General features: G+C 42.5%; 2 protein-coding genes across 2 annotated transcripts in view; one reads left to right on the forward strand and one right to left on the reverse strand.

Annotated features, from left to right (window-relative positions):
* MRPS11 (mitochondrial ribosomal protein S11) overlaps window positions 1–1141 on the reverse strand; it is a 10524-nt gene extending 9383 nt beyond the window's left edge. Inside the window, exons 1-2 of the mRNA XM_007946095.2 lie at window positions 1077–1141; window positions 831–947 (exon numbers count right to left, since the gene is read on the reverse strand). Of these exons, the coding sequence (XP_007944286.1) occupies window positions 831–947; window positions 1077–1141 (182 nt within the window). The remainder of the gene's footprint in view (window positions 1–830; window positions 948–1076) is intronic.
* A 372-nt stretch (window positions 1142–1513) lies between these two features.
* Window positions 1514–11696, forward strand: MRPL46 (mitochondrial ribosomal protein L46). Its single transcript, XM_007946097.1, has 4 exons — window positions 1514–1741; window positions 5106–5289; window positions 6503–6676; window positions 11446–11696. Exons 1-4 carry the CDS (start codon window positions 1514–1516, stop codon window positions 11694–11696), a joined length of 837 nt encoding a protein of 278 aa, XP_007944288.1.
* The last annotated feature ends 896 nt before the right edge of the window (window positions 11697–12592 follow it).

Consider the following 12592-nt stretch of genomic DNA (forward strand, 5'->3'; position numbering starts at 1 on the left):
GATTACATCATGTTACACTTATTTGCATGGTTGTCTTCCTTGTTAGACTGTGAACTATTTGTGGGGTGGCATGATGCCTAATACACAGTACGTTTTCAGGAAATGTTAAGTAGATGCGAAGTACAGCTAGCACATAGAGGTGGCTGTAGTTGTGGTAAGTAAGCTGCCAGTCCCTAAGGCTGAGCACAAACACCACCTTAGATCTGTACTACCTCTAACAAGTCCACAAGTCCGCAAAAAATCTGTTCCATAGTCTAGGGACCACCCCTTGCACATATGCTCCCTCCACCCCCCCAGTTTTGGTTTGACATTATCTCCACCTTTGCAGGAGAAGGTGAGAAAGAGCTGCAGTAGCACAGTGCCTAAGGCATCTATCTGCCTTCTAACCAGAAGGCTAGTGGTTCAAACCCACCAGCCACTCCACCAAAGCAATACTGGGCAATCTACTTCCATAAAGATTTATTGCCTCGGAAACCCAACGCGGGTTGCTATGCGTCAAACTGACTCCATGGCAGTGGTTGTTTTTTTGTTATGTTTTGTTTTCTGCAAGAGAGAAAACTGATACTCATTATACTCATCCAACATCCACACATTCATTAACGAGTGTTCACTGAGCATCTACTTTGTGCTAGGGCTAATTTCATTTGATTCTCACAAATTCCTTCGGCATCATCCCCATTTTTAAGCGAGAAAGTTGACGCTTATTACACGACGTCGCGCAAATGACAAGTGGCAGAATTGGGCATTCACTGGTTCTCTGACTCTGGAGAGTGACAGGAGAGAATCACGGGGTGCTAGTCTCGCGAGGACCGAACCTAAGTGGCCCTCACCTGAAGATGCTGCGGCTCGGAGCCGCCGCCTTCTCCTCAACTTCCTTTTTCGCCGCCGCTTCTTGCAGCTGCTGAGTGCCTGTGTGGACGGTCCGGGCCGGCGCCTCGGCTACGACCCTGTTGGGGAGGAAAGTTTCGTGAGGTCCAGGCTTAACGGCCACTGGTGCCCAGGTGGCTCATGGAACACAAGCAAGAGAATAGCCTCGGAGGTCCTCGGTGCAGTCTCAGAGGGGCAGTCATTCTCACCCAGTCGTCGGTGGCCAAATCCATGACCGCAAGAATCGAGACCCTGCGTTCCTCACAACTTGCATGGCTTGATTTGACCCCGGCCGACTCCCGTCCGCGTTCTGCGGAGCCTGGCGTAGCAGGCGCGGCGCCGGTACTACGAGTGCCTGTGGGGAAGGCACAGAAAGGAAAGTCATATAATTCTTCTTTATAACGTCTGTTAAAGGGATTTACTCAATTTAAATGCTTAAAAAAACTACTGTTTTGGTTTTAGCTGGAAACTTTTTCTTTTTCATAATGTGACAACATGACAAGCTCTTCGACCACCCCCTCTACTTTTGAATGGTCTACTCTAATAACGCCCTGAGCGCGCTCCTGCACCCCGCCGCCTTGTGGGAACATGGGGTTGGCTGAGGAACCTGCTGGGTGCCGCGGTGCATTGTGGGGAGAGTAGGAACATGGCGGCGCCCGTATCGCGCACACTGTTAGGGGTGGCACGGGGCTGGTGGCGATTAGAGGGGCTCTCGACTGAGATCCTGAGTGTTCGCAGCCTCAGCCTCGAGGCCGCACCCTCGAACACAGGGTCCCCATGGCGCCTGTTGGGCGCATTGTGCCTGCAGCGGCCACCGCTAATCTCGAAGCCGCTGACCCCGTTGCAGGAAGATATGGCGGCTCTACTAGAGCAGGTAGGACTGAGGTGCAGACTACGACTTTAGGATGACGGAGGAAGCAATAGAGTCAGACTTGTGTTCGATCCTGACTCCGGCACCAATTAATCTATGTGACTTTTGGGAAGTCACTTCATTTCTGTTGTATGCCATCGAGTCGATTTCGACTCATAGCTCTTCAGAGCGTCACCCGTAGGGTTTCCTAGGCTTTAATTTTTATGGGAGCAGATCGCCATGCCTTTTCTCCCACAGAGCGGCTGGTGGTTCCAACCACTCAAATTTTTTGCACCATCAGGGCTCTTTGGACTTAAGTATACTTACGTGTAACGTCCAGTTGTGAGAATTTTTGTTTTCTTTATATTGGGATGTAATCCATACTGCAGACTGTAGTCTCCAGTCTTCATCAGTAAGTGCTTCAGTTTTGTATTTTTTCAAAAAAATTCTCACAACTGGACCTGTAAACAGCGTCACGATGAATGGAGAAAAGATTAAAGTTGCCAGAGACTTCACATTGTTTGGTTCTACAATGGAGGCCAATGGAGGCAAGATATCAGAGGACGTAAAGCACTGGGCAATCCGGCTGCAAAGGACCTCTTTCAAGTGCTGAGGAGCAAAGATGTCTCCTTGAGGACTAAGGTACGCCTGACACAAGCCATGGTATTTTCAGTTGCCTCATGCATCTGAGAGCTGGACAGTGAATAAAGAAGACCGAAAAAGAATTGATGCTTTTGAGATGTGGTGCTGGAGAAGAATGCTGAAAGTACCACGGTTGCTAAAAGAACTAACAAATCTATCCTGGAGGAAGTGCAGCCGGAATGCTTCTTAGAAGAGAGAATGACCAGACTTCATCTCACCTACTTTGGTCATCTTGTTAGAAGGGACCATTCCCTGGAGAAGGATGTCATGCTTGGTAAGGTGGAGGGTCAACGAAGAAGGGGAAGGCCCTCAACGAGATGGATTGACATAGTGCTGCTGCGATGGGCTCAAGTATAGCAGGTATCGCGGAGATGGCGTGGGACCAGGTGGTGTTTTGTTCTGCTGTGCATAGGATTGCTATGAGTTGGAGACGACTTGACGGCACCTAACAACAACGACGACGTCAGTAATGGGTGTACATAATAGATATTAAACAAGAGATAGTTTCCTTTCTTTGGGTTTTTGTATTGTCATTTTAGGCAACTTCTTGGAGAGATGCTCCTCTTCTTCTTCATTTAACCTGCTAGGAATGTCATGGTGAACAAGACTGACTTAGTTCCTATCATAGAGTGCTTAAAATCTAGAGGGGAGAAAGTCTTTATGATGTGCTGAATGTTAGGAAGAAGAAAGTATAGGAGGCAGTGGATACCTCATAAAATGCTTGTGATCAAGCCACCCCTGTTTTACCTCACAGGATTGTTTGTGTGAGGAACAAGTGAAGAGTCATGGGGAAAACCTGGGTTTAGTGGCTGTGAGGGCTTTAAGTCCCCAAGGATGACTGAAGAGTGTTACATTTCTCCACGGTCTGAAATACTTTTGTCTTGGGCTGCTGAGGGCTATAAATGTTTCTTCCTTGTTTTTATTCAATTTATTCATTTACTCACTGTTAGATATTCATTGGTCACCTGCCATGTATCAGACACTGCTATGGATGGAGTTATAATACAGGCATATCTCTGGTTCACAAAGATGTTCAGTCTCATGGAGGGGGCCAGTCAATAACCAAATAATCACATAAGCACATACTTATAGACACTGGTACGTGTTGGAAAGTATAGGTGCTGTAAAAGTGTTTAATAGAAAATCCTTACTTTGATTTCATTGTAGTGTAAAAATGACTTCAGGAGAGGGAGAGAGAATCATGATCAAGATCAACATCAATCCAAAGCTGATTTCTGTGAGATGAAGGTCAAATGTAGCATCTCTATCCAATCTTTTCTTTCTTTTTTTTTTTTTTTCAAAACAATTCTGACATCAGCTGTCCCCCTCCCATGGCATTCTCTGCTTCTCTACTGGGTAAGATAATTTGCAACAGCCACACAGACCTCACAAACCATACTCTTAGTTACGGAGTTGATTAGGGAAGTAATAGTTTACAATTTGGGATCAGGATCAGGAAGCATGACAGCCTCTCAGCCAAACAGGGTTGCTTTCAGCTCCCTCAGGACAAGCCTCCTCCTTCAGCCCGTGGCCCTTCTCAGGCAAATGTTACAAAGCCCTTTTAGCTCTGCAGGTAAGTGACTGTAGGCACCCCACTCTGCCAGTAAGCTGGGGCACAAAGGCACTCAGTTCTTTCTCTCTGTGGGTCAGCACTCCCACTGTAGCCACCTTGCTGTGTAGGCTAGGAAGACCACTACACCATCTCTTGCTGATCTGGTTCTGTTGCTGCCATTTCTCTGTTATACCTGCTGCTGCTTGCCATCTCATGCCTTCTCTGGTCTTATCCTCTCTCTGTCTCCTGAGTCTAGGAGGTTTTCAGTGCAGAGATCCCATATTCAAAGGACACGCTTCACTCCTGGCTCTTCTTTCTGCTTCTGGGATTAGGTGCTTTTAAGCGTAGTGGGATGGCAAAACCGACCAGTCCTTGTATTAGGGTTCCATATACCTTATTTGCGTGTTTCTAAGTGGCTTAGTGCCAAAGGCATTTTACTGCTAACCAGAAGGTTGGTGGTTCCAACCCACTAGCCACTCTTTGGAAGGAAGATTGGACAATCTACTTGTGTAGTGATACTGCCTCGGAAACCCAAGGAAGGGTCACTGTGAGTCGGATCCACCTCTACTGCAGTGACTTTGGTTTGGTTTGTTCCCACCGGGGTTCCATGTACCTTATTTGCATTAATAGCAGCTGTCCAACCCCTTTGTGGGCCACAAGCAACTTATTTGCGTATTCCCACTGAGTCATTGTCCGGGGTCAGGAGCACGTGAGGCTTGAAGGGCCCTATTAATTCATTGCACCTCAGGTAGCTATCAAGGAACATCTTGATATTTAAATGCTGTTTAGTGATATTTAAATTGAGATCTGAAGGATGAATAAGAATTTCCCAAAAGACCAGTGAGGGGAAAAAACATTCTAGGAAAAGGAAACAGCATCTGTAAAGTCTGTGAGGCAGGAAAGTCCTTGGTGACTGATATTCTGATCAAAGACTGACGTGGCTGGAGCATGGTAAATGGACAGGCAGTATCTGCCCCAGTCCTCTGTTCTCTGTAGCAGTCTTCACCTATAAGCATTTCTAACATTTTGGCAAATGTAATTCAAATCCAAAGTGCAGGTCACCTTTTTGTCTTTCTCTCTGTGTGGTGTTTTGATTGTATGTCTGGTTATGCTGGAGGGTACACTTACAAGCCTGCCAAGTGTGCTAGAGCTCTGTTTTATTTGTTCTGTTTTTTGTCCTTTTACTTTTCCTAGATTGAGGTAGAGAGAAGCTTGTACTCAGACCATGAGTTTCGTGCATTGGGTGAAACCCAGCGACTGGCGAGGAAGAAAGCTGACCTCTATGAAGAAGATGATCAGGAGATACTGCTGGTGCAGGATTTGGAAGATATGTGGGAACAGACATTCCTACAGTTCAAACTTGGAGCTCGTGTAACAGGTTTGTGGCCTTTTTAGGCCAGCAAGAGGGAAGGGAAAGAGGGGTGTTCTGGTTCCCAAATAAAGACAACAACTTATTACCTACTTTGTGTTTTAAGTACCAAGAGATTCAAATAAAAAAAACTTTTAGGTGGGAGAAAATTATTTTCTCGATTGAGCTCTGGTGACACAGTGCCTAAGGCATTTGACTGCTGATCAGAAGGTTGGCAGTTCAAACCTACTAGCCACTCCATGGCCGGAAGACAGGGCAATTTTCTTCCATAAAGATTCACCACCTCGGAAACTCAGCGGGGGTCACTATGAGTTGGAATTGACTCGATGGCAGTGAGTTTGGTTTTTGGATTCTTCATGTCTATCGTAATGTAATTTTTTAAAGACCTGCATTAGTTTTGAGTAGGAAGTGAGAGTGTTGGGATAGTCCTTTCTATCTCTGTTAAACTTTGTGAATATTATCTAGTTAAACTCCTAATTTGGGATTGAGAGAGGGCAGTTTAAGCCTTTCCCCCCAGATATCCTGTGTTTTATCTGAGAGTGTTTAGATAAAATGGCCCTTCAGATGAAATGGGGTTCCACGTACCTTATTTGCATTAATAGCAGCTGTCCAATCCCTTTGTGGGACACAAGCAATTTATTTGCGTATTCCCACTGAGTCATTGTCTGGGGTCAGGAGCACGTGAGGCTTGAAGGGCCCTATTAATTCATTGCACCTCAGGTAGCTATCAAGGAACATCTTGATATTTAAATGATGTTTAGTGATATTTAAATTGAGATCTGAAGGATGAATAAGAATTTCCCAAAAGACCAGTGAGGGGAAAAAACATTCTAGGAAAAGGAAATACTTACCCGTATTTCATAGATAGAAGTCTGAATAACAGAAAAAGTGGGGATTAAGTAAATCAGTAGTAGTGTCAAAACTAATGAAGTAGTAGTATTTGAATTAGTATGGACATTGCTGCTTTTCCAAAGGCTCAGAATACTTTTATGTGTTGCTATTCAAAGAGAAGTTCAGCTCTTGGTTTTCTCCTCTTTTTCCTTTCCTCAAAATTGTGAGGTGAACGTTTGGAAGAGGTCAGGGTTAGGGAGATGGGCCAGGGTTGTAATTTGATTATAAGCTCTTTGAGGGTAGGGGTTGTGACTTGTTTTAAAGGAAGATGACAAAACTTATGATTCTGTCAGATCACAGTTTTCTTGCCTCCTCTAACCTCTTTTCTTAGAAGCTGATGAGAAGAATGACCGAACTTCACTACACCGGAAGCTAGACAGGAACCTTATTCTGTTGGTGAAAGAGAAGCTTGGAGGCGAGGATATTTGGATGCTGCCCCAGACAGAGTGGCAGCCTGGGGAGACCCTCCGAGGAACAGCTGAGAGAACTCTGGCCACTCTCTCCAGTGAGTTTGCTGTTTCCTGCTAAATTCCATAGTACTCACTTCAGACTTACAGCTAGAGGAATCACAGGCTGAGTGTGAGAATGGGTTTAAGGGTGAGGTGGAGAGACTAATGGAAACTTGGATATTTATAAAAATTGCAGCTCTAAAAATAGAGGTAAGGATTTTCTCTAGGCCAAGTGAGAGTTTTTGTCCCATCAGATTTTTTGAATTTAGTACATTCAGAATTGATGTTTCCATCATTCCTTTAGCCTGCTGTTCTTTACCACCTTAATGGCGCTGATACTTGCCTGTTCATCCAACAACAAACCTCATACCTACCCTTGACCTCATCCTGACACTCACAGGTCTTTGAGTTTTACCTGGTCTGTTCTATATGCTTCCTGTTCATTCCCACAGCTTTAGCTGTGGACTCCTTGACTTCTCACTTGTTAGCTGCTGTGGAGTCAGTTCTGACTCATGGCAACCCCCTGCACAATAGGACAAAACGTTGCCTGGTCCTGCACTATCTCCGTGATCGCTTGGGGATTGGACTGTTGTGATCCATAGAGTTTTCATTGGCTGAATTTTGGAAATAGATTACTAGGGCTTTTTTCCTAGTCTTAGTCTAGAAGCTCTGCTGAAACCTTTTTCAGTATCATAGTAAAACACAAACCTCCACTGACAGACAGGTGATGGCTACACCTGAGGTGTATTGGCCAGGCATCAAACCTTAATCTCCTGAATGGAAGGCAAGATTCTACCACTAAACCACTGGTGCCTTAATCACTTCTCACTAGATGAGGGTTTCTCAGCCTTGGCACCATTGACATTTAGGGCTAGATAATTCTTTTTTGTAGGGGGCCTGTCTTGTGTGCATTATAGAATATTTAGTAGCCAAGTGCCTGGACCATAGTAGGCTCTTGCTGAATGCTTGCTGAGTAAATGGATTTGCAAGTTTATTTGCTCAGCCGCTTGACTGGTCCTGCCACCACCTTAAGACCCTGCTAACAAAATGGCATAGGTCAGTATGTGCTCCCTTGATCCTCATGTGAGGTGCCTGTGTTATATGTAGGAGCACAGCAAGGCAGATAGAAGGCTTGGGGCTTTGCTGCTCTCCCAGTTTCCTTGGTCGTCACATAGGGATTGGCAGCTGTGTTTCTTGCCAGTATCATTGTGTTCAAGTGTTCATGTCAAACATTCATAACTGATGCTTGCTTGCTCAGCTCCATCTCTTTTGTGCCATGTGGGGCTTTTCCACTTCTGCCTTTTACTTTTCTCCTTTTAACATCCCCATATTAATAAATCAGTGTTAAAGAAAATATATAAAAGGTGTTGTAAGATCTATTTACAGTTAACAAATGTGCATAAGAGCAAAATACACTGATTAGTTAGCTTGTTACTATACCAGTACCACTTGCTGTTGAGTCGACTCTGACTCATGGTGACCCTGTGTGTATCAGAGTAGAACTGTGCACCATAGGGTTTTCAATGACTGGTTTTTCAGAAGTAGATTGCCAGGCCTTTCCTGTCTAACTGGAAAAGCCACATTAAAGTTTTGATAGCTATTGCCCAGTTGTCCTACAGAATGTATACTGTGGTTTCCATTTTCAGGAGCACTGTATGGGAGTGCCTCCTTGACCAGGCCTTGCCAACAAAATGATCTCTTTTGAATTAGCATTTTCTTTTTCTTTTTGGTCCATTTATTAGCTTTACTGCTTTATCAAATAGGTTATATATTTATTTTTTTAATTGTGATTTGGGTGAAAATTTAGAGCAAATTCACTTTCCATACAGCAGTTCACATGCACTTTGTCTCATGACATTGAACACAATTTATCACGATGCAACAGCTTCCCTCCCACTTCCTTCTGATAATTACCTCTTTCCTGTGTCCATCGCTCCATGTACTCCTGCCCACTGAGCTGTCCCCTGTGCATAAGCAAACCTAGTCCCCCCATTTTTTTTTTTTTCCTCCAAATGATTTTGAGTTTTGTTCTACATTGTTCTTCCTCTCTATCCAGGATCTCCTACATAGATCCCCTTCCAAGTGGTTGACGTTGGTAGCCGGGCACCATCTAGTTCTTCTGGTCTCATAGTCATATAGGCTGCAGATCAGATGGTGTACCAGTTGCTAGAATTGATTGTATCCATGAATTTTTTGTTTTCTTCATCCTTCTTTGCTCTAGACGAGGAGAGACCCATTGTTGCATCTAGATGGCTGCTTGCAAGCTTTTAAGATCCCAGTCGCTACTCGCCAGGGTAGGAGGTGGAACATTGTTTTGTGTAGTATGTCATGTCAACTGATCTTGATGTCCCCTGCAACTATGGTCCCAAGCCCACAGGTCTAATTACTCAGTCCCTCTGGGTAGTTGGCTGTGACTAAACTGTGACTACAACCTTGCCTCTTGTCAGCTCTACTATACACTTGGGAATTCAGATCATACAAATAAACTTATAGGACCATTGTCTGCCAACCCTATACATGTTCTTGGGTACACTCCCCGCTTCATAGACATACCTGCTAGTTCACCCTGTCTACCCATCTGTCCACCTGTATTGAATTAGCATTTTCTTGATTGCTGGTTAGATTGACCATCTTCTTAGATGTTTATTGGCTCTTTGTATTTCATGAACTGCCTAGTGGGAGTCTTTGCTCATGTTTGTAGTGGGCTGTTTGTCTTCTTTTTTGTTTTTGATTTGAGGGAGCTCTTTGTATTTTGTACCCCATTTTTGTTTGCAGATTATGAAAAAGTAATACATGCATATTGAGTTAAGTTTGGAAAATTCAGAAAAATATAAAGAAACAAGCAATTTAATTTCACCACCCACAGATATCCATTGCTAATATTTTGTATTGTATTATATTTGAGCTGATACTCTAGTATTTTTTAATATTGGGGGGGGAAAACTTCGTGTATATGGTGAAAAAATATCAAATGAATCTAACAAATGTAGTATAGAACAAGAAGTAATTCTCCCTCCTCAGGCGGCCACCATTAACAGTTTTTGGGTGTATCCTTTCAGAAATTTTTCTGCATATACAATTATATCTATTTTTGTCCATATAAATGGGAGCATATATACACATATTATGTACCTTGCATGGAGCCTTGGTGGCACAATACTTAAGCACTCAGCTGCTTTTCAAAAGGTTGGTGGTTCATACCCACTGAGCAGCTCCATAGGAGAAAGACCTGGTGATTTGTTCTCATAAAGATTACAGTCTAGAAAACCCTACAGGGCACATCTCTGTTACATGACATCTCTATTAGTTGGAATTGACTCAGTGGTTTCTAATACAACAACATGTACCTTGCTTTTTTCTCTTAAATAAAGCTTTAAAAACTTTCTGTACATTACATAAAGACCTATTTTTTAACACCAGCATACTAGTCCATAACATAATAACATACTGTAATTTGTCTTGCTGCAGTGAACATTCTTGTACCCTCATCTTTGTTCACATGAACAAATAGGCATATTTGAGAGGATAAAGTTGTAGAAAAGGAGTTGCAAGAATAAAGGGTATGCACAATTAAAATGGATTGCTTCTGCCAAATAGTAGCATTTATACCAATTTGCAGCCCCCACTGGGTGTGAGGGGACCAGTTTTACCCTTCTCTCTCACCAGCAGTGTACAGCTCAAAAATTTTGAATTTTTACTTTAAGCTAGTTGAACTTTATTAATCTGATAGATGAAAAATGGTATGTATTAGTTTGTCTTAGTTATTAATAAGATTGAGCATTTTTTAATGTGTTTATAAGGTGTTTATACTTACTTTCATGTGAATTTCCTGTTTATATGCTTGGTTCATTTTTGCTTTGGATTTTTTTTTTTCCTCTCATTAATTTCTAAGTGTTTAATAGCTAAGCATCTTAAGTACCTTAATATATTATTTCTATGTTGAATGTGTCCACAGTATTCTCTCATTTGTCATTTTGTTTTTTTACTTTTTATATGCTTCATTTTTCTTTAAAGAAAGACTTAATTTTTATGTAAACAAATATAAATCTTTTATTATGGTGTTTTGAATTTTGTGTCTTAATTAGATAGGCCTATCCCACATTTTCTTCAGAAAAATATTTTTTCTAATTAAAAATTTAAAAATATAGAAAAATTTAGAAAATATTAAACACCTATGAAATTACCGTTCAGAATAAACAAATCTTTTATGAAATTTAGATTTCTGTTATTAAATCTTTGATCCATATGGTGTCAATTTTGGTGTGAGTATGAGATGGGGATACAGCTTATTTTTCTCATACAGTTCAATGTCATTTAATTATTCTATCGTTGTCTCATTTCTTCGAAATGCTGGATTGCAATTATTAACTCTGTGTTATAGACTGCAGACATTATCTCCCAATCTGTCTTGGTCTTTTGTTTTTGTGATGTTCTCACCCTACAGAAATTTCATAGCATCAAATCTGGGGTTCCTTTTATACTTTTCATGTGACGTCCCTTTAAAAAGGTTGTCCTGGTTTTTCATCAAGAGATGGCAACCGGGCTGACTCTAGAACCTAGGTGCTCTGACTCCCAGATCTGTGTTACTTAAACTGTGTTCCTGACTGCCAGTCTAGAAGTGGTAGCTTAGAACATGGGACCAGCCTGGTGAGTCTGGACTCCATGGGCCAGGAAGTGCTTGGATTGAGAGGGGAGGAGGTTCTTTCTGTAATGACCCTAGTCCTAACAAGATTGCCTTTACCTTAGGGGATCCGAAGTGACGCTTGCAGAGACCCTTTATGATTTTGGGAGCCAGAGTGAACATCTGTTTGTTTTTATCCTTCAGAAAACAACATTGAAGCCAAGTTCCTAGGAAATGCACCCTGTGGCCACTACAAGTTCAAGTTCCCCCAGGCAATGCGGACAGAGAGTAACCTTGGGGCCAAAGTATTCTTCTTCAAAGCACTACTACAAACTGGAGACTTTTCCCAGCCCAGGAAGAAGGACCAGCATGTGTGGGTCAGTAAGGAGGAGCTGGGTGACTATTTGAAACCAAGATACCTGGCCCAGGTTAGGAGATTTTTCTTGGACCTTTGATGTACATTGAGTTGCCTGTGGACTATGCTGAGACACTTCTAGGATTAGGCCTCAAGGACATTGTGTGGTTGCATTATCTTTGCAGGGAATGTTAGCATATTAAGTTTTGAGAAATAAACGAGTTTATTATTGTGTGAGTCTAAGTTTATATGCCCTTTGGGGATGGCTGGGCTTCTCCCAGTGAAGAGAGAGCCATTTATTGGGATGCCTTTTTGTTTTTATCCAAGCTGAAAATTGAATATTGCATTAATTTCCCATGAATCAACTGGCTTGCTGGGCCCAGGGAAGAACAGAAGGAGATGAATGGACATTCTAAAAGCTTTGAGTTCTGTGAAAGCATCTAGACTCATGAGAAAAAACTAGTTCTCTGTAGTTTCTTAGCCATTTTCCATTTTGTTTTCTCTTGCTTTCCACTGATCCAAAAGTGTTTAATGTAGCTTAGAAATAATTACCTTTTTTTCTCTTTTATGCATTTGATATTTAAGAATTTAATCATCTGTACCTGTTTTGAAACTTCTTGCCGTTGAGTTGATTCTGACTCCTGGTGACTCTATAGAACAAAGTAGAACTGCTCCATAGAATTTCTAGAGCTGTAATCTTTGGAACAGACTGCCACATTTTTCTGCTGCAGAGTGGCTGGTGGGTTTGAACAGCCAGCCTTTCAGTTGGCAACCAAGTGCTTTACCATGGCCACCAGGATTCCCCTCTTTTGAAACAATCATGTGTAATAAGCAAGGTGTCTTGTCCTTCTTGTTTTACAAATGGAGAAATCATGGATGGTCATAACTTAGCTGTAAGTCCCCAGTGGTGCTAGAAAAGAACCCTGGTTTTGTGCTTCAGTTGGGGCTCCTGGTCTTATAATGTGCTGTTGGGTTACCATTGGTTCCTAGTGCCTA

This window comes from Orycteropus afer, unplaced genomic scaffold (genome assembly GCF_000298275.1).
Source record: "Orycteropus afer afer isolate SDZICR_OR568_19922 unplaced genomic scaffold, OryAfe1.0 scaffold00150, whole genome shotgun sequence".
NCBI lineage: Eukaryota > Metazoa > Chordata > Mammalia > Tubulidentata > Orycteropodidae > Orycteropus > Orycteropus afer.

Excerpts from the sequence above, each read along its gene's own strand:
- MRPL46 (XM_007946097.1), top strand. The coding sequence starts at position 1,514 with ATGGCGGCGCCCGTATCGCGCACACTGTTAGGGGTGGCACGGGGCTGG. Across the intron at positions 1,742-5,105 it reads TGGCGGCTCTACTAGAGCAG|ATTGAGGTAGAGAGAAGCTT; the intron begins GTAGGACTGAGG and ends TACTTTTCCTAG. Across the intron at positions 5,290-6,502 it reads ACTTGGAGCTCGTGTAACAG|AAGCTGATGAGAAGAATGAC; the intron begins GTTTGTGGCCTT and ends CTCTTTTCTTAG.